Source organism: Cherax quadricarinatus, unplaced genomic scaffold, assembly GCF_038502225.1.
Source record: "Cherax quadricarinatus isolate ZL_2023a unplaced genomic scaffold, ASM3850222v1 Contig75, whole genome shotgun sequence".
NCBI lineage: Eukaryota > Metazoa > Arthropoda > Malacostraca > Decapoda > Parastacidae > Cherax > Cherax quadricarinatus.
In genome coordinates this window covers 47,469-73,612 of record NW_027195101.1, presented here as the reverse complement: position 1 = coordinate 73,612, position 26,144 = coordinate 47,469, and the positions used below count along the sequence as shown (strand labels likewise).

The window sequence follows — 26,144 nt, the reverse complement described above, 5'->3', positions numbered from 1 at the left end:
CCAAGAGAACATGTAGGCCAGGATGAATTACAGCAGTTGGATATGCTGAATGTTGAAGACAGAGTAAAACAACTGAAGCTAAATCATGTTTATAAAATTGCTCACGAACAGTGTCCAGAATATCTTGCTGTCAATTTTGTCAAGGTTGGGAACCAAAGCAATCATAGTACTAGGGGGAGACAACAATCATAGTACTAGGGGGAGACAACAATCATAGTACTAGGGGGAGACAACAATCATAGTACTAGGGGGAGACAACAATCATAGTACTGGGGGGAGACATCAATCATAGTACTAGGGGGAGACAACAATCATAGTACTAGGGGGAGACAACAATCATAGTACTAGGGGGAGACAACAATCATAGTACTAGGGGAAGACAACAATCATAGTACTAGGGGGAGACAACAATCATAGTACTAGGGGGAGACAACAATCATAGTACTAGGGGGAGACAACAATCATAGTACTAGGGGGAGACAACAATCATAGTACTAGGGGGAGACAACAATCATAGTACTAGGGGGAGACAACAATCATAGTACTAGGGGGAGACAACAATCATAGTACTAGGGGGAGACAACAATCATAGTACTAGGGGGAGACAACAATCATAGTACTAGGGGGAGACAACAATCATAGTACTAGGGGGAGACAACAATCATAGTACTAGGGGGAGACAACAATCATAGTACTAGGGGGAGACAACAATCATAGTACTAGGGGGAGACAACAATCATAGTACTAGGGGGAGACAACAATCATAGTACTAGGGGGAGACAACAATCATAGTACTAGGGGGAGACAACAATCATAGTACTAGGGGGAGACAACAATCATAGTACTAGGGGAAGACAACAATCATAGTACTAGGGGAAGACAACAATCATAGTACTAGGGGGAGACAACAATCATAGTACTAGGGGGAGACAACAATCATAGTACTAGGGGGAGACAACAATCATAGTACTAGGGGGAGACAACAATCATAGTACTAGGGGGAGACAACAATCATAGTACTAGGGGGAGACAACAATCATAGTACTAGGGGGAGACAACAATCATAGTACTAGGGGGAGACAACAATCATAGTACTAGGGGGAGACAACAATCATAGTACTAGGGGGAGACAACAATCATAGTACTAGGGGGAGACAACAATCATAGTACTAGGGGGAGACAACAATCATAGTACTAGGGGGAGACAACAATCATAGTACTAGGGGGAGACAACAATCATAGTACTAGGGGGAGACAACAATCATAGTACTAGGGGGAGACAACAATCATAGTACTAGGGGGAGACAACAATCATAGTACTAGGAGACAACAATCATAGTACTAGGGGAAGACAACAATCATAGTACTAGGGGGAGACAACAATCATAGTACTAGGGGGAGACAACAATCATAGTACTAGGGGGAGACAACAATCATAGTACTAGGGGGAGACAACAATCATAGTACTAGGGGGAGACAACAATCATAGTACTAGGGGAGACAACAATCATAGTACTAGGGGGAGACAACAATCATAGTACTAGGGGGAGACAACAATCATAGTACTAGGGGGAGACAACAATCATAGTACTAGGGGGAGACAACAATCATAGTACTAGGGGGAGACAACAATCATAGTACTAGGGGGAGACAACAATCATAGTACTAGGGGAAGACAACAATCATAGTACTAGGGGGAGACAACAATCATAGTACTAGGGGGAGACAACAATCATAGTACTAGGGGGAGACAACAATCATAGTACTAGGGGGAGACAACAATCATAGTACTAGGGGGAGACAACAATCATAGTACTAGGGGGAGACAACAATCATAGTACTAGGGGGAGACAACAATCATAGTACTAGGGGGAGACAACAATCATAGTACTAGGGGGAGACAACAATCATAGTACTAGGGGGAGACAACAATCATAGTACTAGGGGGAGACAACAATCATAGTACTAGGGGGAGACAACAATCATAGTACTAGGGGGAGACAACAATCATAGTACTAGGGGGAGACAACAATCATAGTACTAGGGGGAGACAACAATCATAGTACTAGGGGGAGACAACAATCATAGTACTAGGGGGAGACAACAATCATAGTACTAGGGGGAGACAACAATCATAGTACTAGGGGGAGACAACAATCATAGTACTAGGGGGAGACAACAATCATAGTACTAGGGGGAGACAACAATCATAGTACTAGGGGGAGACAACAATCATAGTACTAGGGGGAGAGAGCACAACTTTGTAGTAGCCACAGTCAGTGGCTAGGCTTCAAACACCTTTTATTGTACAGCAATAAACGAATGGAACAGACTACCCGCACATGTCAAAGCCAGTCATAGCATGAACCAGTTCAAGAAGACTGCCAAAAGGTGTCTGATGAATGTAGCTACAGAAAGGTGTCTGATGAATGTAGCTACAGAAAGGTGTCTGATGAATGTAGCTACAGAAAGGTGTCTGATGAATGTAGCTACAGAAAGGTGTCTGATGAATGTAGCTACAGAAAGGTGTCTGATGAATGTAGCTACAGAAAGGTGTCTGATGAATGTAGCTACAGAAAGGTGTCTGATGAATGTAGCTACAGAAAGGTGTCTGATGAATGTAGCTACAGAAAGGTGTCTGATGAATGTAGCTACAGAAAGGTGTCTGATGAATGTAGCTACAGAAAGGTGTCTGATGAATGTAGCTACAGAAAGGTGTCTGATGAATGTAGCTACAGAAAGGTGTCTGATGAATGTAGCTACAGAAAGGTGTCTGATGAATGTAGCTACAGAAAGGTGTCTGATGAATGTAGCTACAGAAAGGTGTCTGATGGTAGCTACAGAAAGGTGTCTATGAATGTAGCTACAGAAACGTGTCTGATGAATGTTACCTATTCCTAGTAATGACCCTCGTATTGTAGATAGTCTTAATGACCCTCGTGTAGTAGATAGTCTTAATGACCCTGGTGTAATAGATAGTCTTAATGACCCTCGTGTAGTTCATAGTCTTAATGACCCTCGTATTGTAGATAGTCTTAATGACCCTCGTGTAGTTCATAGTCTTAATGACCCTCGTATTGTAGATAGTCTTAATGACCCTCGTGTAGTTCATAGTCTTAATGACCCTCGTATTGTAGATAGCCTTAATGACCCTCGTGTAGTGCATAGTCTTAATGACCCTCGTATTGTAGATAGCCTTAATGACCCTCGTGTAGTTCATAGTCTTAATGACCCTCGTATTGTAGATAGCCTTAATGACCCTCGTGTAGTGCATAGTCTTAATGACCCTCGTGTAGTAGATAGTCTTAATGACCCTCGTGTAGTAGATAGTCTTTTTAGTATGATAATAAGATGTTATCTTCATTGTAGAATAATAAGAAAATATTATAACCTTTATATTATAATAATAAGGTAAAAGGACCACAATGGAAATAAGTCACTGTGTCTGACTTTTTTGTGTTATCCCAGGTTCTCTACACATATGCTGCTATGTATGATAATTCTATGTAACTGTATTTGTGTATACCTGAATAAACATACTTATATATACTTACTTATACTTATATTCCACTCCGAAACCCAATTACAACCCTGATGATTTTATAACTACTCATAGCAGCTTAGCTCAAAGTGTTTTTAGAAGAATCTGTGAGACACTTTGTAAGCCAACAGCAGAATTCACAAGAGTAACTAATAGCCGTGCTAAGCCAACCAGAGCTAAAGTGGGTTTGAGACCCACTAACCACTAACTTCAACAAAACTTCCACAATGCCTAAGCTCAGTCAAAAGTTTGTTGGTCCTTATCGAGTAGTTGAACATATCAATGGCAATAAGTACATGTATAAGGTTAGAGAAATTAGTATCGGTCAGTATAAGGAATTGCATTTAGATCATATGAAATTGATATGCAATGTTGAGGATTATATTTCAACCCAGACTGATGTGACAGTCGCTGACAATCCTCCTGACTCTGTACCCTCTACCTCTAATACTCAGATAATCAACTCAAATGTCGTTATTCTTTGCATACACAACAAGTGATGAGAAACCCCCAAGTATGTTTTGTAGATACTTGTTCAGATCTCCCTCAGTCAAGGCATGTGTTAGCCATTACAAAGGAATTCGATCCTCCTAAAGACGATAACCATTCTGCATATGTAAATCTTACCCTCGCAGAGTTGGGCTTAAATGTAAATTGTCTGCATAATTAGATGTCCAAGCTGAATGAAGTTGTCAAATGTGTGTTTTTATTAGCTAATCAGTTTTCAGAATTTTTTTTTGTGTTCATGTTCCCTCCGAATTCTGAGAATTTAACAGTAATGATCTGTGTGTGCGCCAGATCTGTGTTTGCAGTTAATTACTTTCACCTTTGTAAATATATATATTCTTCCTCAGAATCCGTAGAGTGCATGAATACAGATCGATCGATCAATTCCATCCTTTATTATACCATGATTTGTTCTTATAATTCGTAATGCATTATGTTAACACCCATTATGTAAACACCCATTACGTTAACATCCATTATGATACCATCCATTAGTTCTAAGTTACATATGACTTTGCCATTGTATAGAATCAGCCCAGAGCCACCTGCCTGTTCAGCCTATAGCATAGTATTGTATGTCGAGACAACATATGTAACATGACCGAGCTGTCAGTATAGCTACTGAATTCCTCTATACATATACTTTTGTAGTATATTATAGATCGTATCAGCCATGTATATATTTAGGCTCATTTTCAGTAGGCTCAGCGACTAGCATGTGTGACATCACGTGATGCGCATGTGTGCGTGAGAAGCACTGTAACTCCCTCAGTTCCCGTTAGACCTACCAGGCAGCAACAGGCAGGCTGTGCCTCCTCTATCAGTCTGCTAATATAAATGTTACCACCCAACAAGTGTGTTTTAACTCCAACCATCGCATCTCCACAAACCCTCCTGACACAGCAACAAGGGGACACAACAACAAGGGTACACAGCAACAAGGAGACACAGCAACAAGAGGACACAACAACAAGGGGACACAGCAACAAGGAGACACAGCAACAAGAGGACACAACAACAAGGGGACACAACAACAAGGGGACACAGCAACAAGGGGACACAACTGGAGGTTGAAGACTCAGATGAATCATAGGGATGTCAGAAAGTATTTCTTCAACTTTAGAGTTGTCAGGAAATGGAACAATCTGGAGGGTGAAAAAGCTCTTGGAGCAGGGAGAGAGTGGACGTAGTAGCGACTAGCAATGATTCTGGGCTAGAAGCTGTGACTCGACCCCTGCAACCACATATAAGTGAATGCACACACACACACACACACACACACACACACACACACACACACACACACACACACACACACACACACACACACACACACACACACACACACACACACACGCAGACGTAGTGTAGTGGGTCACAAGCGTCAGGCTCCGAGAATCTTAGTGCTTTTAGGGCGTGTTTTAGCAGCTAGAAGCAACCAGTGTTAGTGACAACGTCAGTGAACAACCCTACAAGTGATAACCAAAGTATTAGCAAAAATAAATAAAGTAAAGGCGAGAGAAAGCCTGAAATTATACAACAAAATTTCAAAGTGCCAGTTCGTTGAGGCCTAGTTGGCACTTGTTGCCACATTGTTACAAATATACAAAGTACAAAACGAGTGACTAAAGAGAAAAGATCAAATAGAATTAAGAGAGGTTGGCTAACGACAAACTGTGATGTAGCACACAGCGTGAACAAGCTAGCCAGAAAGGGGATATATATATATATATATATATATATATATATATATATATATATATATATATATATATATATATATATATACATACATATACATAAATATATATAAGCAGAGGTGGTGGCAGCAGTAGGCCTGAGGAAGTAGCGCCGCCATAACAGGTTGGGTGTCATCACAAATAAGAAGTGTACTTACCCAAAGTGAAGTGTAAATTATAAAAGTAGCAGTATACAAGTGATAAGTGTGGTAAATGAGGACTCAAAAGGGCAACGAGAAAAGAATAGCTGAAGAAGTCAGTGGCGGAAGGGCGAGGTGCACGAGTCATCGTACAGCGAGCATCGTACAGCGAGCATCGTACATCAGGCATCTGGATGGACGTCCCCTCTGAGGAGTAACGTACAAATCACCTGTTTGTGGTTGGCGGGAAGTTTTGAGTGGTAGAGCCGGCCCTACGATCACTGGTAGCTGGCTATCACAAACCCTGCTCCAGAGCGATTATCATACACACAACACATAGCAGTAGTAGGAAGATAAAATTTGTAGGAGCAAGGAATAGGCAGGAGGATTAAGTTGTGGCTAATGGGACTACAGCCCTGACAACAGTTTTGAGAGATAATGTTTTAGGACACAAAGACAGTACAATCTGAGAAGCAAGTATTGGGTACACATGTAGTAAAAGGTAGTACATAACTGGGTGAAAGAATGACTTGTTAACACACGCTAGTATTATAATTATTAGAATTACTCTCAGTGTTAATGGTATCTTATTAGTATTACGGATATACAGAGGTGAATTGTATTTCTGGGACATATAAACAACTGACGTGCTCGCACACACACGCGCGCACACACATACACTCGGGGACAGGAGCTGAGTCTCGACCCCTGAAACCACAACTAGGTGAGTACACACAGCTGATCCTTGGAATTTGACCGCGTCCCCTCACCCCCCCCACACACCTTTCCCTCCCCCACAGACCTTTCCCTTCCCCCGCTCTTGCCTTCACTCCCTCCTCCCTCCTATCTTTCCCTCTCCCCCTCCCTCACGTTTCTCTCTCTCATAGCCTTTTTCCCTCCCCTTTCCCTACTCTTTCTTTCTCTCTCTCCCTCTCTCTCTCTCTCTCTCTCTCTCTCTCTCTCTCTCTCTCTCTCTCTCTCTCTCTCTCTCTCTCTCTCTCTCTCTCTCTCTCTCTCTCTCTCTCTCTCCCTCACTCCCATAACCCTATCTCTCACCCTCCTCTCTCTCTATAGGCTTCTCTCTCCATCTCTCCATTTCTCTCTCTCATAGCCTTTTCCCTCACCCTCCTTTCTCCCTCTCTCTCTCTCCCTCTCCCTCTCCCTCTCTTTCTCCCTCTCTCTACCCTTTCTCTCCCCCCTCACATTTCTCTCTCTCTCCCCCTTGGTCTTATCCCTCACCCCCATACTCTCTCCTCTCTCTCCCTCTTTCTACCCTTTCTCTCTCCTCTCTCTCCCTCTTTCTACCCCTCCTCTCTCTCCCTCGCACTCTCTCCCTCCTCTAGCCTTCTGTCTGTGGTATAAAAAAAAAAAAAAAAAAAAAAAAAAAAAAAATGGGTGGCCCTAGAGGACGAACCAGGGAGGAAAGACTGGGAGTTAGAGCTCCAAAAAAGGGAGGAAGAGTGGGGAAGGAAGATAGTAGAGCTTGGTAAGAAAATGGAGGAGTGGATAGCTGAAGAGTGCAGGAAGTGGAAAGTACAGGTCTTAGCAGCAGAAGCTAGGATACAGTGCTTAGAAGAGAAACTGCAAAGCCTGAAACAGATTAGAGAGACAAATGACAATTCAGATGTGACATCAGGAAATTCGATGTCAGGCACAGACAAGGGGATGGTAAGCAACAACGGAGACATGCCGTACACGAAGGCCCTATCAGACCCACGTGGGGCCAGGGAAAAGACGATGAGCACACTAAGATCAAATGACAGGTCCGAAGACAATGAAGGTATGCTATATGCAGAGATTCTAACAGCCAACTGCAGTAGCAAGGGACAGCTGGTCATGAAAGACAGTTCACTGAGAATAGAAGTTTCAGATATGACAGGGACTGAAGGCAAGAACATGTCAATGGAAGGAAATAAAATGCCTCAGAGGAAGCAGATGGAGACTCAGTGGGAGGAGGAAAGGGCGAGGTCAGTTTTTGTGTACGGGCTCCAAGAAGCCAAGGGGGACAACTTTGAAGAAATAAAACAGGAGGAGAAAAAAATGATTGAAGGCATCATCAAGACAATAGGTGAGGGCGATATGACCCAGGTGACAAATTTTCAGAAAATTGGGTGGTTTGCGAGTGGAAGGATATGGCCTGTCAGAGTAACTTTCAAGGAAGAATCAGTTTGAACCAGGATTCTGCAAGAGAAAGCAAGACTGAGGGACAAACAGGGGTACCAGAGAGTATACCTCGACCGCAACAGAACACAAGACGAAAGGACTACACTGAAAGAGAGGGTACAGAGACGCAAGGAGGAACGAGAGGCAATGACGAAAATGAGCAGGACCCAGACACAGGAGGAAGGGCAAACACACCCCACAGAATCTCCCACCAAAAGACTCCAACCGCGACATTCCCAACGCAACTGAGCAACCTATACTACAACCCACTCACTGTTCCCTCTGCCACCAACCCCCATATCACAAACCTCACCCCAACAGCTGTCCCTTATGGGCATTCTGACCCCACCCCCATCATCACAAACCCCACCTACACCACAGCCCCATATAGGCCCCCACCAAGGCTCTCGCTCCCCAACCCCAATATTCTTGCATGACCACAATGATAGAAAAGAAACTGAAAGTTTGGTACACAAACGCGGATGGAATAACGAATAAACATGAGGAGTGGAACGAAAGAATCAGTGAAAAATCCCCAGACTTCATAGCAGTCACAGAAACAAAACTCGCTGAGACAATAACAGATACACTCTTCCCAACGGGATATCAGATCCTGAGGAAAGATAGAAGGAGTAGATGGGGAGGAGGGGTTGCACTGCTCATAAAACACCGATGGGGATTTGAGGAAATGGAAGGCATGGACATGATTGGAGAAAGAGACTACATTGTAGGTACAATTCAGTCCGGAGAACATAAAGTAGTCATTGGAGTGATGTATAACCCACCACAGAACTGCAGGAGGCCAAGAGAGGAGTACGAAGAAAACAACAGGGTGATGGTGGACACACTGGCTGAGGTGGCAAGAAGAGCTCACTCGAGCAGAGCTAAGTTACTGGTAATGGGCGATTTTAACCACAGGGAGATCGACTGGGAAAACCTGGAGCCACATGGGAGTCCCGAAACATGGAGAGCCAAGATGATGGATGTGGTACTTGAAAACCTCATGCATCAACATGTCAGGGACACAACCAGAGAGAGAGGGGAGGATGAGCCAGCAAGACTGGATTTTGTGTTCACCCTGAGCAGTTCAGACATTGAGGACATCACTTACGAGAGGCCCCTTGGAGCTAGCGATCACGTGGTTCTGAGTTTTGATTATATAGTAGAGTTACAAGTGGAGAAGGTAACAGGAACTGAAGGGGACAGGCCAAACTATAAAAGGGGGGACTACACAGGTATGAGAAACTTCCTGCAGGAGGTTCAGTGGGACAGAGAAATGGTAGGAAAATCAGTAAACGAGATGATGGAATATGTGGCAACAAAGTGCAAGGAGGCAGAGGAAAGTTTTGTTCCCAAGGGAAACAGAAATAATAGGAAGACCAAAACGAGTCCTTGGTTTACCCGAAGGTGTAGGAAGGCAAAAACTAAGTGCAACAGAGAATGGAAAAGGTACAGGAGGCATAGGACCCAGGAAAACAAGGAGATTAGTAGAAGAGCCAGAAACGAGTATGCACAGATAAGGAGGGAGGCCCAGCGACAGTATGAAAACGAGATAGCATCGAAAGTCAAATCTGACCCGAAACTGCTGTATAGCCACATTAGGAGGAAGACAACAGTCAAGGACCAGGTGATAAGGCTGAGGAAAGAAGGTGGAAAACTCACAAGAAACGATCAAGAGGTATGTGAGGAGCTCAACACGAGATTTAAGGAAGTATTTACAGTAGAGACAGGAAGGACTCTGGGGGGACAGACCAGATGGGGACACCAGCAAGGAATACACCAACAAGTGTTGGACGACATACATACAGATGAGGAGGAGGTGAGGAAACTGCTAAGGGACATCGATACCTCAAAGGCAATGGGACCGGACAACATCTCCTCGTGGGTCCTTAGAGAGGGAGCAGATATGTTGTGCATGCCACTTACCACAATCTTCAACACGTCCCTGGAAACTGGGCAACTACCTGAGGTATGGAAGACGGCAAATGTAGTTCTCATTTTTAAAAAAGGAGACAGAAAAGAGGCGCTAAACTATAGACCTGTGTCATTGACGTGTATAGTTTGCAAAATTATGGAAATGATTATCAGGAGGAGAGTGGTGGAGCACCTGGAATGGAACAAGAGTATAAATGCCAACCAGCACGGATTCACGGAAGGCAAATCCTGTGTCACAAACCTTCTGGAGTTTTATGATAAAATAACAGAAGTAAGACACGAGAGAGAGGGGTGGGTTGATTGCATCTTCTTGGACTGCAAGAAGGCCTTTGACACAGTTCCTCACAAGAGATTAGTGCAGAAGCTAGAGCATCAGGCGCATATAACAGGAAGGGCACTGCAATGGATCAGAGAATACCTGACAGGGAGGCAACAACGAGTCATGGTACGTAATGATGTATCACAGTGGGCACCTGTGACGAGCGGGGTCCCACAGGGGTCGGTCCTAGGACCAGTGCTATTTTTGGTATATGTGAACGACATGATGGAAGGGTTAGACTCAGAAGTGTCCCTGTTTGCAGATGATGTGGAGTAAATGAGGAGAATTAAATCTGATGAGGACTAGGCAGGACTTCAAAGAGACCTGGACAGACTGGACACCTGGTCCAGCAAATGGCTTCTCGAATTTAATCCTGCCAAATGCAAAGTCATGAAGATAGGGGAAGGGCACAGAAGACCACAGACAGAGTATAGGCTAGGTGGCCAAAGACTGCAAACCTCACTCAAGGAGAAAGATCTTGGGGTGAGTATAGCACCGAGCATGTCTCCGGAAGCACACATCAATCAGATAACTGCTGCAGCATATGGACGCCTGGCAAACCTGAGAACAGCATTCCGATACCTTAGTAAGGAATCGTTCAAGACACTGTATACCGTGTATGTCAGGCCCATACTGGAGTATGCAGCAACTGTTTGGAACCCGCACTTGATAAAGCACGTCAAGAAACTAGAGAAAGTACAAAGGTTTGTCACAAGGTTAGTTCCAGAGCTAAGGGGAATGTCCTATGAAGAAAGATTAAGGGAAATCGGCCTGACGACACTGGAGGACAGGAGGGTCAGGGGAGACATGATAACGACATATAAAATACTGCGTGGAATAGACAAGGTGGACAAAGACAGGATGTTCCAGGGAGGGGACACAGAAACAAGAGGCCACAATTGGAAGTTGAAGACACAAATGAGTCAGAGAGATAGTAGGAAGTATTTCTTCAGTCATAGAGTTGTAAGGCAGTGGAATAGCCTAGAAAATGACGTAGTGGAGGCAGGAACCATACACAGTTTTAAGACGAGGTTTGATAAAGCTCATGGAGCGGGGAGAGAGAGGGCCCAGTAGCAACCGGTGAAGAGGCGGGGCCAGGAGCTAAGACTCGACCCCTGCAACCACAAATAGGTGAGTACACACACAGGAGCTGAGTATCGACCCCTGCAACCACAATTAGGTGAGTACACACACACACACACACACATACACACACACACACACACACTCCCTCTCTCTCGGGAAATCTCAGAGTAAAGATAACAGGGAGAATACTAGATAATAAACTGTGAGAGAAAGTAAGAGGGAGAGGATACAACTGCTGATAACACCGGTACTCCAAGAACTACATTCGGTCTTCTACTGACATAATGGCAGTAAGTATATTTACATACAAATACACATAAATACATTTACATAAATTATCGTACATAGTAACATATGTGTGAAATACCCACCAGGATAACTCGAGAAATGTCAGGGAAGCATAGATACAAGGGTCGTTCAATAGTCTTGATACAAGGGTCGTTCAACAGTCTAGATACAAGGGTCGTTCAACAGTCTAGATACAAGGGTCGTTCAACAGTCTAGATACAAGGGTCGTTCAACAGTCTAGATACAAGGGTCGTTCAACAGTCTAGATACAAGGGTCGTTCAACAGTCTAGATACAGGGGTCGTTCAATAGTCTTGATACAAGGGTCGTTCAACAGTCTAGATACAAGGGTCGTTCAACAGTCTAGATACAAGGGTCGTTCAACAGTCTAGATACAAGGGTCGTTCAACAGTCTAGATACAGGGGTCGTTCAATAGTCTTGATACAAGGGTCGTTCAACAGTCTAGATACAAGGGTCGTTCAACAGTCTAGATACAAGGGTCGTTCAACAGTCTAGATACAAGGGTCGTTCAACAGTCTAGATACAAGGGTCGTTCAACAGTCTAGATACAGGGGTCGTTCAATAGTCTTGATACAAGGGTCGTTCAGCAGTCTAGATACAGGGGTTCGTTCAACAGTCTAGATACAGGGGTTCGTTCAACAGTCTAGATACAAGGGTCGTTCAACAGTCTAGATACAGGGGTCGTTCAATAGTCTTGATACAAGGGTCGTTCAACAGTCTAGATACAAGGGTCGTTCAACAGTCTAGATACAAGGGTCGTTCAACAGTCTAGATACAAGGGTCGTTCAACAGTCTAGATACAGGGGTCGTTCAATAGTCTTGATACAAGGGTCGTTCAACAGTCTAGATACAAGGGTCGTTCAACAGTCTAGATACAAGGGTCGTTCAACAGTCTAGATACAAGGGTCGTTCAACAGTCTAGATACAAGGGTCGTTCAACAGTCTAGATACAGGGGTCGTTCAATAGTCTTGATACAAGGGTCGTTCAGCAGTCTAGATACAGGGGTTCGTTCAACAGTCTAGATACAGGGGTCGTTCCACAGTCTAGATACGGGGTCGTTCCAATATCTAGATACAGGGGTCGTTCCAATGTCTAGATACAGGGGTCGTTCCACATTCTAGATACAGGGGTCGTTCCACAGTCTAGACACAGGGGTCGTCCCAGTCTAGACACAAGGTCATCCCACAGTCTATACACGGGTCATCCCACGGTCTAGACACAGGGGTCATCACATAGTCAAGACACAGGGGTCATCCCACAGTCTAGACACAGGGATCATCCCACAGTCTAGACACAGGGGTCATCCCACAGTCTAGACACAAGGGTCATCCCACAGTCTAGACACAGGGGTCATCCCACAGTCTAGACACAGGGGTTATCCCACAGTCTAGACACAGGGGTCATCCCACAGCCTAGACACAGGGGTCATCACACAGCCTAGACACAGGGGTTATCCCACAGCCTAGACACAGGGGTCATTTCACAGTCTAGACACAGGGGTCATTTCACAGTCTAGACACAGGGGTTATCCCACAGCCTAGACACAGGGGTCATCACACAGCCTAGACACAGGGGTTATCCCACAGCCTAGACACAGGGGTCATTTCACAGTCTAGACACAGGGGTTACCCCACAGTCTAGACACAGGGGTCATCCCACAGTCTAGACACAGGGGTCGTCCCACAGTCTAGACACAGGGGTCATCCCACAGTCTAGACACAAGGGTCATCCCACAGTCTAGACACAGGGGTCATCCCACAGTCTAGACACAAGGGTCATCCCACAGTCTAGACACAGGGGTCATCCCACAGTCTAGACACAAGGGTCATCCCACAGTCTAGACACAAGGGTCATCCCACAGTCTAGACACAGGGGTCATCCCACAGTCTAGACACAAGGGTCATTCCACAGTCTAGACACAGGGGTCATCCCACAGTCTAGACACAAGGGTCATCCCACAGTCTAGACACAAGGATCATCCCACAGTCTAGACACAGGGGTCATCCCACAGTCTAGACACAAGGGTCATTTCACAGTCTAGACACAGGGGTCATCCCACAGTCTAGACACAAGGGTCATCCCACAGTCTAGACACAAGGGTCATCCCACAGTCTAGACACAAGGGTCATCCCACAGTCTAGACACAGGGGTCGTCCCACAGTCTAGACACAAGGGTCATCCCACAGTCTAGACACAAGGGTCATCCCACAGTCTAGACACAGGGGTCATCCCACAGTCTAGACACAAGGGTCATCCCACAGTCTAGACACAAGGGTCATCCCACAGTCTAGACACAAGGGTCATCCCACAGTCTAGACACAAGGGTCATCCCACAGTCTAGACACAAGGGTCATCTCACAGTCTAGACACAAGGGTCATCCCACAGTCTAGACACAAGGGTCATCCCACAGTCTAGACACAAGGGTCATCCCACAGTCTAGACACAGGGGTCATTTCACAGTCTAGACACAAGGGTCATCCCACAGTCTAGACACAAGGGTCATCCCACAGTCTAGACACAAGGGTCATCCCACAGTCTAGACACAAGGGTCATCTCACAGTCTAGACACAAGGGTCATCCCACAGTCTAGACACAAGGGTCATCCCACAGTCTAGACACAAGGGTCATCCCACAGTCTAGACACAAGGGTCATCCCACAGTCTAGACACAAGGGTCATCCCACAGTCTAGACACAAGGGTCATCCCACAGTCTAGACACAAGGGTCATCCCACAGTCTAGACACATGGGTCATCCCACAGTCTAGACACAAGGGTCATCCCACAGTCTAGACACAAGGGTCATCCCACAGTCTAGACACAAGGGTCATCTCACAGTCTAGACACAAGGGTCATCCCACAGTCTAGACACAAGGATCATCCCACAGTCTAGACACAAGGGTCATCCCACAGTCTAGACACAAGGATCATCCCACAGTCTAGACACAAGGGTCATCCCACAGTCTAGACACAAGGATCATCCCACAGTCTAGACACAAGGGTCATCCCACAGTCTAGACACAAGGATCATCCCACAGTCTAGACACAAGGGTCATCCCACAGTCTAGACACAAGGATCATCCCACAGTCTAGACACAAGGGTCATTCCACAGTCTAGACACAAGGATCATCCCACAGTCTAGACACAAGGGTCATCCCACAGTCTAGACACAAGGATCATCCCACAGTCTAGACACAAGGGTCATCCCACAGTCTAGACACAAGGATCATCCCACAGTCTAGACACAAGGGTCATCCCACAGTCTAGACACAGGGGTCATCCCACAGTCTAGACACAAGGGTCATCCCACAGTCTAGACACAAGGGTCATCCCACAGTCTAGACACAAGGGTCATCCCACACTCTAGACACAGGGGTCATCCCACAGTCTAGACACAAGGGTCATCCCACAGTCTAGACACAAGGGTCATCCCACAGTCTAGACACAAGGATCATCCCACAGTCTAGACACAAGGGTCATCCCACAGTCTAGACACAAGGGTCATCCCACAGTCTAGACACAAGGGTCATCCCACAGTCTAGACACAAGGATCATCCCACAGTCTAGACACAAGGGTCATCCCACAGTCTAGACACAAGGGTCATCCCACAGTCTAGACACAAGGGTCATCCCTCAGTCTAGACACAGGGATCATCCCACAGTCTAGACACAAGGATCATCCCACAGTCTAGACACAAGGATCATCCCACAGTCTAGACACAAGGGTCATCCCACAGTCTAGACACAAGGATCATCCCACAGTCTAGACACAAGGATCATCCCACAGTCTAGACACAAGGGTCATCCCACAGTCTAGACACAAGGGTCATCCCACAGTCTAGACACAAGGATCATCCCAGAGTCTAGACACAAGGGTCATCCCACAGTCTAGACACAAGGGTCATCTCACAGTCTAGACACAAGGGTCATCCCACAGTCTAGACACAAGGGTCATCCCACAGTCTAGACACAAGGATCATCCCACAGTCTAGACACAAGGATCATCCCACAGTCTAGACACAAGGATCATCCCACAGTCTAGACACAAGGGTCATCCCACAGTCTAGACACAAGGGTCATCCCACAGTCTAGACACAAGGGTCATCCCACAGTCACTAAAATAAGACATAGCTCCACTCCACAAAGGTGGCACTAAAGCAATTGTAAAGAATCGCAGAGCCTTTGCACTGACGTTCCACATCATAAAAATCTTTGAAAGCGACGTATTTTCACTGAGTTGCAGTTCAGGATTTTGAGTTATCGGCAGACATATAATTTAAAGAACTGCTTATGTATAAATCATGTCCCATCAAAATTTACAGGACAGAAAGTATAATAAGTCATTCAGAAGCGCAAGTGTTGTGAGATCAGGGTTGGTGGGTGGCGTCAGTGTTGTGAGATTAGGGTTGGTGGGTGGCGTTAGTGTTATTAGGTTTAGGGTTGGGAATGAGGTGGTGCGTCTGTAGTAATCCACAAGAACTGCACAGCATTTATTGGTCGCTCTGTGATGTCTGCCAGAGTATTCTATCGTGTGGTGTAGAAGACTCGTAAGTAAACACTGGGATATATTTATTAGACAACGTTGTTGTTTCCACTATTATGTTCTATGGTGTTGGTAAAGACGATCTTCTTCAGTGAGGACGACTTGTGCCTCATTACAGTTCGTCAAATATCTCATAGGAGTCCGTGTGAAGGACACAGTCGTATCTTAACGTAGAGTCACTGTGAAGGATACAGTCGTACCTTAACGTGGAGTCACTGTGGAGGACACAGTCGTATCTTAACGTAGAGTCACTGTGAAGGATACAGTCGTACCTTAACGTGGAGTCACTGTGGAGGACACAGTCGTACATTAACGTGGAGTCACTGTGGAGGACACAGTCGTACCTTAACGTGGAGTCACTGTGGAGGACACAGTCGTACATTAACGTGGAGTCACTGTGGAGGACACAGTCGTACCTTAACGTGGAGTCACTGTGGAGGACACAGTCGTACCTTAACGTGGAGTCACTGTGGAGGACACAGTCGTACATTAACGTGGAGTCACTGTGGAGGACACAGTCGTACCTTAACGTGGAGTCACTGTGGAGGACACAGGAGTACCTTACTCTCCACCTATATATTCTATATTTTTATCCTCTGTATGTTAGCAGTGATGAAGGTCTCAGAACCGGAATGTCTTCTAATATATATATATATGGAAAATTTTCTAGGGTGCTTACCTGTATGTACCTCAACATTATATACATACCAGTAATCTCATTGGGAGACAATCATATTGTTTACCGTAGTCACCCCGTGTAGACATGTGAGAAAACTTAACCACCCCTGGTCGCACCAAGTGGTCCCCTCGACCTCACAATCTTATCCATATCTATCCGAGACCAGTATGGATTGGGTAGCACCCACAAGTACGGTGCTACTAATTAATTGTGGACTGTATAGATTATATTAGTTTAACTGAATGAAGGGGGGGGGGTAGGACACACATGGATACATCCGTCAAGGAAAACATTTGTACATAATCCCACTACTTACCAGATGTTCTCTGGTGGTCACTTGATGTAGCTGGATCACTCGTAACCTATCTAATTATAACATACCACTACTGGCCAGTCTAAGGTTGCTATAACTAGAAGGGTTACTTAACTGTGGGTGATTGATATTCCTCATTTCTTGATTCACCATCTCATTTTCGATGTCCTGCTACACCGACACGATTCTCATTCCAGCAGGACGAGGTATCCGCTGGTTTGTCCTGCTTTAGACGTCGTGACTCAAGGAGTTTCCCTTTCCTCGTCTCGTTAACAACGAGGTCTAGCGTGTTCACTCGGAGCAAACGACTTATTTCACTTCACATATTCTCTTAACTTAGCGTTATTATCATTAATTACATTACAATTCACAAGCCGATTTAACGTCTCATAACTATTATACAAACTAGAGGTCACTCCATTAAGATCTGAGACCGATGAGTGATGATTAATCCAAGGGTAATTTTCCCCAGGACACAGTCCATTGTGACGCGTCAGTCACCCGGTCCTTCTCTTATCACACTTTTACCACTCTATTACTGTGGTCCCGTAAATCCCGTTCCCTCACTCTCCACCAGGAACAATTACGACACTTCTTATTATGAAATGAGGCCTATATTAATCCTTAGGCCACCGTGAACGTCAATTTCGTGGTTCCATGTTTTCTCAGCTTCCTCACCACCATTCAAAAAAATACGCGCCACCCTCTCCCGCACATCCGCGCATGCGCAAAGGGAACTCTTGGTTCTACTCTTATTTTCAAATACATTTTTGACCCATATAGACACATTAAACACCTATTAGGCACTATAGTTTCGGAAAATTAAAAAATTTTCCACAATATATTTGAGTATCTTTCTAAATCGATTTGGTTCGATCCCCGATACGGCTGAGAAACATGAGGACGTGTTTCCTTAAGACAGCTGTTATCCAGTGTTCATCTAGCAGTAAGTAGGTACCTGGGTGTTAGTGGGCTGGTGTGGGTCGAATCATTGGGATGTGTTACTCAGCACTGTGTCCACTCACACACAGGAAGGGAATATTCATATTATCTGATGTTGATATCAATGCAGCGGACGTCTGACTCGGCAGACGTTCTAGTTAGTAGTTGATTGAAGGAGCAGTGAGCAAGACGCCAGTATAGTGAAGTGGACGAGTGATAGTGAAGTGGAGAACTGTGGTAGTGAAGTGGACGACATTGAGAAAGTTGCCGCCTGCACAGTAGGCTTCTTCGGTGGAGTAGAGAGGAGTCAGCAGCAGCAGCAGTGAAGACTTGTCAACAATGATTCTTCAACTGATAATTGTTTATATTAACCTAATGTCAATCACAGCAAGAGAAAGTGAGTAGAGAGAGAGAGAGAGAGAGAGAGAGAGAGAGAGAGAGAGAGAGAGAGAGAGAGAGAGAGAGAGAGTTAGTTTAATATCATTATTATGCACCCCATACCCATCCTGTGGGCGGTAGTCAAAAGATTACAAAGGTACATAATGGGTCCAGGGAGTGGACCCCAGAGTTGTGATAGCTGAACTAGTTATAAAGGTAATGAACTCCAGGTAGATCTGGTGAGAGAGAGAGAGAGAGAGAGAGAGAGAGAGAGTCATCTCATCCCAGAATCACATGCATATGTAGACGACTGTACACTGACATTCACTTATCCAAGAGAAGAAATGTCAGCTGCTCTAAGCTACATCAATCACCAGCTAAGAGCTATATCAGCTTGGGGAAACAGATGGCAAGTAACATTTGCTCCTGAGAAAACACAAATGATGATCGTCTCTAGGCACCATGATGGTAATGCTGGTGCAGTAGTAAGGATGAATGGGAGGATGTTGGCACCTGGAGAAGAAGTTGATATCCTTACGGTGAAATTTGACTCCAAACTAACCATGAAGAACCATGTTGTAAATCTTGCAAACAAGGCAGCCAGGAAGCTTACAGCACTTCGCCGTATCTCGCATCTGCTTGACAGTAGGGGTTGCAAGATTCTGTACGAGGCACATGTGCGCTCACACCTTGAGTATGCTCCACTTTCTTGATTTACCTGCCCTCCACCCCCAATCCTCTCATCTGCGACTGCTTGACAGAGTAGAGAACAGAGCAAGACGTCTCATCTTTCGCCTGGATCAATCGTGGATAGATCTGTCATGTCAGCAGAGCTTTCAACACAGGAGGGATGTGGGTGGTCTTATTGTTATGTACAAGACCAATATTGTCAAAGTACCACACTTGGATCCACTTCGAGAACAGCGTGAAACAAACTTTTATACCACAAGACGGGCAGCCAGCAGCAACTTCATTCTGGCTGTAACATTCTTCAGAACATCACTTCATCTGAGATCATTTATCCTCAAGATGACTCGAGTCTGGAACACATTCGTACAGCGTTATGATGTCAACGAGATAGTGAGGATATGAGATACACAATAAACTAGCCAATACAATCCACAGGATGGATATGAGGTACACAATAAACTAGCAACACCATCCACAATAAACTAGCCACTACCATCCACAGAATGGATATGAGGTGAACAATAAACTAGCCACTACCATCCACAATAAACTAGCCACTACTATCCACAGGATGGATATGAGGTACACAATAAACTAGCCACTACCATTCACAGGATGGATAAGAGGTACACAATAAACTAGCCACTACCATCAACAGGATGGATGTGAGATACACAATAAACTAGCCACTACCATCCACAGGATGGATATGAGGTACACAATAAACTAGCCACTACCATCCACAGGATGGATATGAGGTACACAATAACCTAGCCACTACCATACACAGGATGGATATGAGGTACACAATAAACTAGCCACTACCATCCACAGGATGGATATGAGGTACACAATAAACTAGCCACTACTATCCACAGGATGGATATGAGGTACACAACAAACTAGCCACTACTATCCACAGGATGGATATGAGGTACACAATAAACTAGCCACTACCATCCACAGGATGGATAAGAGGTACACAATAAACTAGCCACTACCATCCACAGGATGGATGTGAGGTACACAATAAACTAGCCACTACCGTCCACAGGATGGATATGAGGTACACAATAAACTAGCCACTACCATCCACAGGATGGATATGAGGTACACAATAACCTAGCCACTACCATACACAGGATGGATATGAGGTACACAATAAACTAGCCACTACCATCCACAGGATGGATAGGAGGTACACAATAAACTAGCCACTACCATCCACAGAATGGATATGAGGTACACAATAAATTAGCTACTACCATCCACAGGATGGATATGAGGTACACAATAAACTAGCCACTACCATCAACAGGATGGATATGAGGTACACAATAAACTAGCCACTACCATCCACAGGATGGATATGAGGTACACAATAAACTAGCCACTACCATCCACAGGATGGATATGAGGTACACAATAAACTAGCCACTACCATCCACAGGATGGATGTGAGGTACACAATAAACTAGCCACTACCATTCACAGGATGGATATGAGGTACACAATAAACTAGCCAAGGTACACAATAAACTAGTCACTACCATCCACAGGATGGATATGAGGTACGCAATAAACTAGCCACTACCATCCACAGGATGGATATGAGGTACACAATAAACTAGCCACTACCATTCACAGGATGGATATGAGGTACACAATAAACTAGCCACTACCATCCACAGGATGGATATGAGGTACACAATAACCTAGCCACTACCATACACAGGATGGATATGAGGTGCACAATAAACTAGCCACTACCATCCACAGGATGGATATGAGGTACACAATAAACTAGCCACTACCATTCACAGGATGGATATGAGGTACACAATAAACTAGCCACTACCATCCACAGGATAGATATGAGGTACACAATAAACTAGCCACTACCATTCACAGGATGGATATGAGGTACACAATAAACTAGCCACTACCATTCACAGGATGGATATGAGGTGCACAATAAACTAGCCACTACCATCCACAGGATGGATATGAGGTACACAATAAACTAGCCACTACCATTCACAGGATGGATATGAGGTACACAATAAACTAGCCACTACCATTCACAGGATGGATATGAGGTACACAATAAACTAGCCACTACCATTCACAGGATAGATATGAGGTACACAATAAACTAGCCATTACCATCCACAGGATAGATATGAGGTACACAATAAACTAGCCACTACCATTCACAGGATGGATATGAGGTACACAATAAACTAGCCATTACCATCCACAGGATAGATATGAGGTACACAATAAACTAGCCACTACCATCCACAGGATGGATATGAGGTACACAATAAACTAGCCACTACCATCCACAGGATGGATATGAGGTACACAATAAACTAGCCACTACCATCCACAGGATGGATATGAGGTACACAATAAACTAGCCACTACCATCCACAGGATGGATATGAGGTACACAATAAACTAGCCACTACCATCCACAGGATGGATATGAGGTACACAATAAACTAGCCACTACCATCCACAGGATGGATATGAGGTGCACAATAAACTAGCCACTACCATCCACAGGATGGATATGAGGTACACAATAAACTAGCCACTACCATTCACAGGATGGATATGAGGTACACAATAAACTAGCCACTACCATTCACAGGATAGATATGAGGTACACAATAAACTAGCCACTACCATTCACAGGATAGATATGAGGTACACAATAAACTAGCCACTACCATCCACAGGATAGATATGAGGTACACAATAAACTAGCCATTACCATCCACAGGATAGATATGAGGTACACAATAAACTAGCCACTACCATCCACAGGATAGATATGAGGTACACAATAAACTAGCCACTACCATCCACAGGATAGATATGAGGTACACAATAAACTAGCCACTACCATTCACAGGATGGATATGAGGTACACAATAAACTAGCCACTACCATCCACAGGATGGATATAGTATGTCTTAACTTTAGTGTTGTCAGCAGCACAAGGCGAGTTACTTGACAATACCAGCAACAATGTCCTCCAAAAATTAATAATTGTCAGCCTCTGCCTCCCCAGCATCACTAACATTGTTATCTGTCTCTTATAATTCCATCTTGTCATCTGCTCTGAGATGAACACATCTCACAGCATCACTAACATTGTTATCTGTGTGTCTCATTATTCCATCTTCTCATCTGCTCTGAGATGAACACATCTCACAGCATCACTAACATTGTTATCTGTGTCTCTTATTATTCCAACTTCTCATCTGCTCTGAGATGATCATATCTCACAGCATCACTAACATTGTTATCTGTGTCTCTCATTACTCCATCTTCTCATCTGCTCTGAGATGAACACATCTCACAGCATCACTAACATTGTTATCTGTGTCTCTTATTATTCCATCTTCTCATCTGCTCTGAGATGATCACATCTCACAGCATCACTAACATTGTTACCTGTGTCTCTCATTATTCCATCTTCTCATCTGCTCTGAGATGAACAAATCTCACAGCATCACTAACATTGTTATCTGTGTCTCTCATTATTCCATCTTCTCATCTGCTCTGAGATGAACACATCTCACAGCATCACTAACATTGTTATCTGTGTCTCTCATTATTGCATCTTCTCATCTGCTCTGAGATGATCACATCTCACAGCATCACTAACATTGTTATCTGTGTCTCTCATTATTCCATCTTCTCATCTGCTCTGAGATGAACACATCTCACAGCATCACTAACATTGTTATCTGTGTCTCTCATTATTCCATCTTCTCATCTGCTCTGAGATGTATACATCTCACAGCATCACTAACATTGTTATCTGTGTCTCTCATTATTCCATCTTCTCATCTGCTCTGAGATGAACACATCTCACAGCATCACTAACATTGTTATCTGTGTCTCTTATTATTCCATCTTCTCATCTGCTCTGAGATGATCACATCTCACAGCATCACTAACATTGTTATCTGTGTCTCTTATTATTCCATCTTCTCATCTGCTCTGAGATGAACACATCTCACAGCATCACTAACATTGTTATCTGTGTCTCTTATTGTTCCATCTTCTCATCTGCTCTGAGATAATCACATCTCACAGCATCTCTAACATTGTCATCTATGTCTCTCATTATTCCATCTTCTCATCTGCTCTGAGATGAACACATCTCACAGCATCACTAACATTGTTATCTGTGTCTCTCATTATTCCATCTTGTCATCTGCTCTGAGATGATCACATCTCACAGCATCACTAACATTGTTATCTGTGTCTCTTATTATTCCATCTTCTCATCTGCTCTGAGATGAACACATCTCACAGCATCACTAACATTGTTATCTGTGTCTCTTATTGTTCCATCTTCTCATCTGCTCTGAGATAATCACATCTCACAGCATCTCTAACATTGTCATCTATGTCTCTCATTATTCCATCTTCTCATCTGCTCTGAGATGAACACATCTCACAGCATCACTAACATTGTTATCTGTGTCTCTCATTATTCCATCATCTCATCTGCTCTGAGATGAGCACATCTCACAGCATCACTAACATTGTTATCTGTGTCTCTTATTATTCCATCATCTCATCTGCTCTGAGATGAACACATCTCACAGCATCACTAACATTGTTATCTGTGTCTCTCATTATTCCATCTTCTCATCTGCTCTGAGATGAACACATCTCACAGCATCTCAAACATTGTTATCTGTGTCTCTCATTATTCCATCTTCTCATCTTCTCTGAGAAGAACACATCTCACAGCATCACTAACATTGTTATCTGTGTCTCTCATTATTCCATCTTCTCATCTGCTCTGAGATGAACACATCTCACAGCATCACTAACATTGTTATCTGTGTCTCTCATTATTCCATCTTCTCATCTGCTCTGAGATGAACACATCTCACAGCATCACTAACATTGTTATCTGTGTCTCTCATTATTCCATCTCATCTGCTCTGAGATGAACACATTTGTTGTCTCTTATAGGAAACTGTGAGTCTCCAGTTAGAAACAAGGCAACATTCTTCAATGTTCAGTCAGAGAAAGAATTTTGCCTCTGGTATAAGATGGATGAGAAGAACACTCAGGTGAATATCACATACACAGCCAATGTATATCCTACCATCAACTATTATTATGTTTGGTCCAATACGGAGGAATATGCAAGTATTACTTCTGCTGCCTTCTTGGTAAGTTTTGTTAATGAACGTTTTTGATAAGATGAACAATGACTGTAGAATAATTTTGTCTGATATATATATATATATATATATATATATATATATATATATATATATATATATATATATATATATATATATATATTTATATATATTTGATAACATATGCCTGTTCCAGAACACCAAAAAATAAAAAATTTCATTAACAATAGCTTTACAAATCTGTGAAGTCTAACATTTTAGGGAGTAACTTACATTTTTAAATAAAAAAATCATAAAAATTTGTTAATATAAGTATATTTCACAGGAAAAACTGTGGAACCCTAGAAAAATATCCATCCAGATCAACAGTGTGTCCATCACTGGCAACGCCATTATCTATTATTCCCTGACAAAGAATAAGGATCAAGTGCAATAAGAATTGTCAAAATTTAAGATTTTATCATTATCTTAAATTATTCCCTGTAAGTCAACATTAAAATTATTCCCTGACAAAGATCTTTAATAAGTCTGGTATAAGATTTATATCATTATCTTAAATTATTCCCTGACAAAGATCTTTAATAAGTCTGGTATAAGATTTATATCATTATCTTAAATTATTCCCTGACAAAGATCTTTAATAAGTCTGGTATAAGATTTATATCATTATCTTAAATTATTCCCTGACAAAGATCTTTAATAAGTCTGGTATAAGATTTATATCATTATCTTAAATTATTCCCTGACAAAGATCTTTAATAAGTCTGTTATAAGATTTATATCATTATCTTAAATTATTCCCTGACAAAGATCTTTAATAAGTCTGGTATAAGATTTATATCATTTATTCCCTGACAAAGATCTTTAATAAGTCAGGTATAAGATTTATATCATTATCTTAAATTATTCCCTGACAAAGATCTTTAATAAGTCTGGTATAAGATTTATATCATTATCTTAAATTATTCCCTGACAAAGATCTTTAATAAGTCTGGTATAAGATTTATATCATTATCTTAAATTATTCCCTGACAAAGATCTTTAATAAGTCAGGTATAAGATTTATATCATTATCTTAAATTATTCCCTGACAAAGATCTTTAATAAGTCTGGTATAAGATTTATATCATTATCTTAAATTATTCCTTGACAAAGATCTTTAATAAGTCTGGTATAAGATTTATATCATTATCTTAAATTATTCCCTGACAAAGATCTTTAATAAGTCTGGTATAAGATTTATATCATTATCTTAAATTATTCCCTGACAAAGATCTTTAATAAGTCTGGTATAAGATTTATATCATTATCTTAAATTATTCCCTGACAAAGATCTTTAATAAGTCTGGTATAAGATTTATATCATTATCTTAAATTTTTCCCTGACAAAGATCTTTAATAAGTCTGGTATAAGATTTATATCATTATCTTAAATTATTCCCTGACAAAGATCTTTAATAAGTCTGGTATAAGATTTATATCATTATCTTAAATTATTCCCTGACAAAGATCTTTAATAAGTCTGGTATAAGATTTATATCATTATCTTAAATTATTCCCTGACAAAGATCTTTAATAAGTCTGGTATAAGATTTATATCATTATCTTAAATTATTCCCTGACAAAGATCTTTAATAAGTCTGGTATAAGATTTATATCATTATCTTAAATTAT

General features: G+C 42.9%; 1 protein-coding gene across 1 annotated transcript; it reads left to right on the top strand.

Annotated features, from left to right (window-relative positions):
- Positions 1-18,393: 18,393 nt before the first annotated feature.
- LOC128700999 (uncharacterized) lies at positions 18,394-24,906 on the top strand. Its single transcript, XM_070080007.1, has 3 exons — positions 18,394-18,613; positions 24,295-24,497; positions 24,796-24,906. The coding sequence occupies exons 1-3, from the start codon at positions 18,556-18,558 to the stop codon at positions 24,904-24,906; spliced, it is 372 nt and encodes a 123-aa protein (XP_069936108.1). The 5' UTR covers positions 18,394-18,555.
- The last annotated feature ends 1,238 nt before the right edge of the window (positions 24,907-26,144 follow it).

What these genes read in the sequence shown, in the direction of transcription:
- LOC128700999 (XM_070080007.1), top strand. Translation starts at nt 18,556, where the DNA reads ATGATTCTTCAACTGATAATTGTTTATATTAACCTAATGTCAATCACA. An exon ending in GTCAATCACAGCAAGAGAAA is followed by an intron (nt 18,614 to 24,294) that starts GTGAGTAGAGAG and finishes TGTCTCTTATAG; the next exon opens with GAAACTGTGAGTCTCCAGTT. An exon ending in TTACTTCTGCTGCCTTCTTG is followed by an intron (nt 24,498 to 24,795) that starts GTAAGTTTTGTT and finishes TATATTTCACAG; the next exon opens with GAAAAACTGTGGAACCCTAG.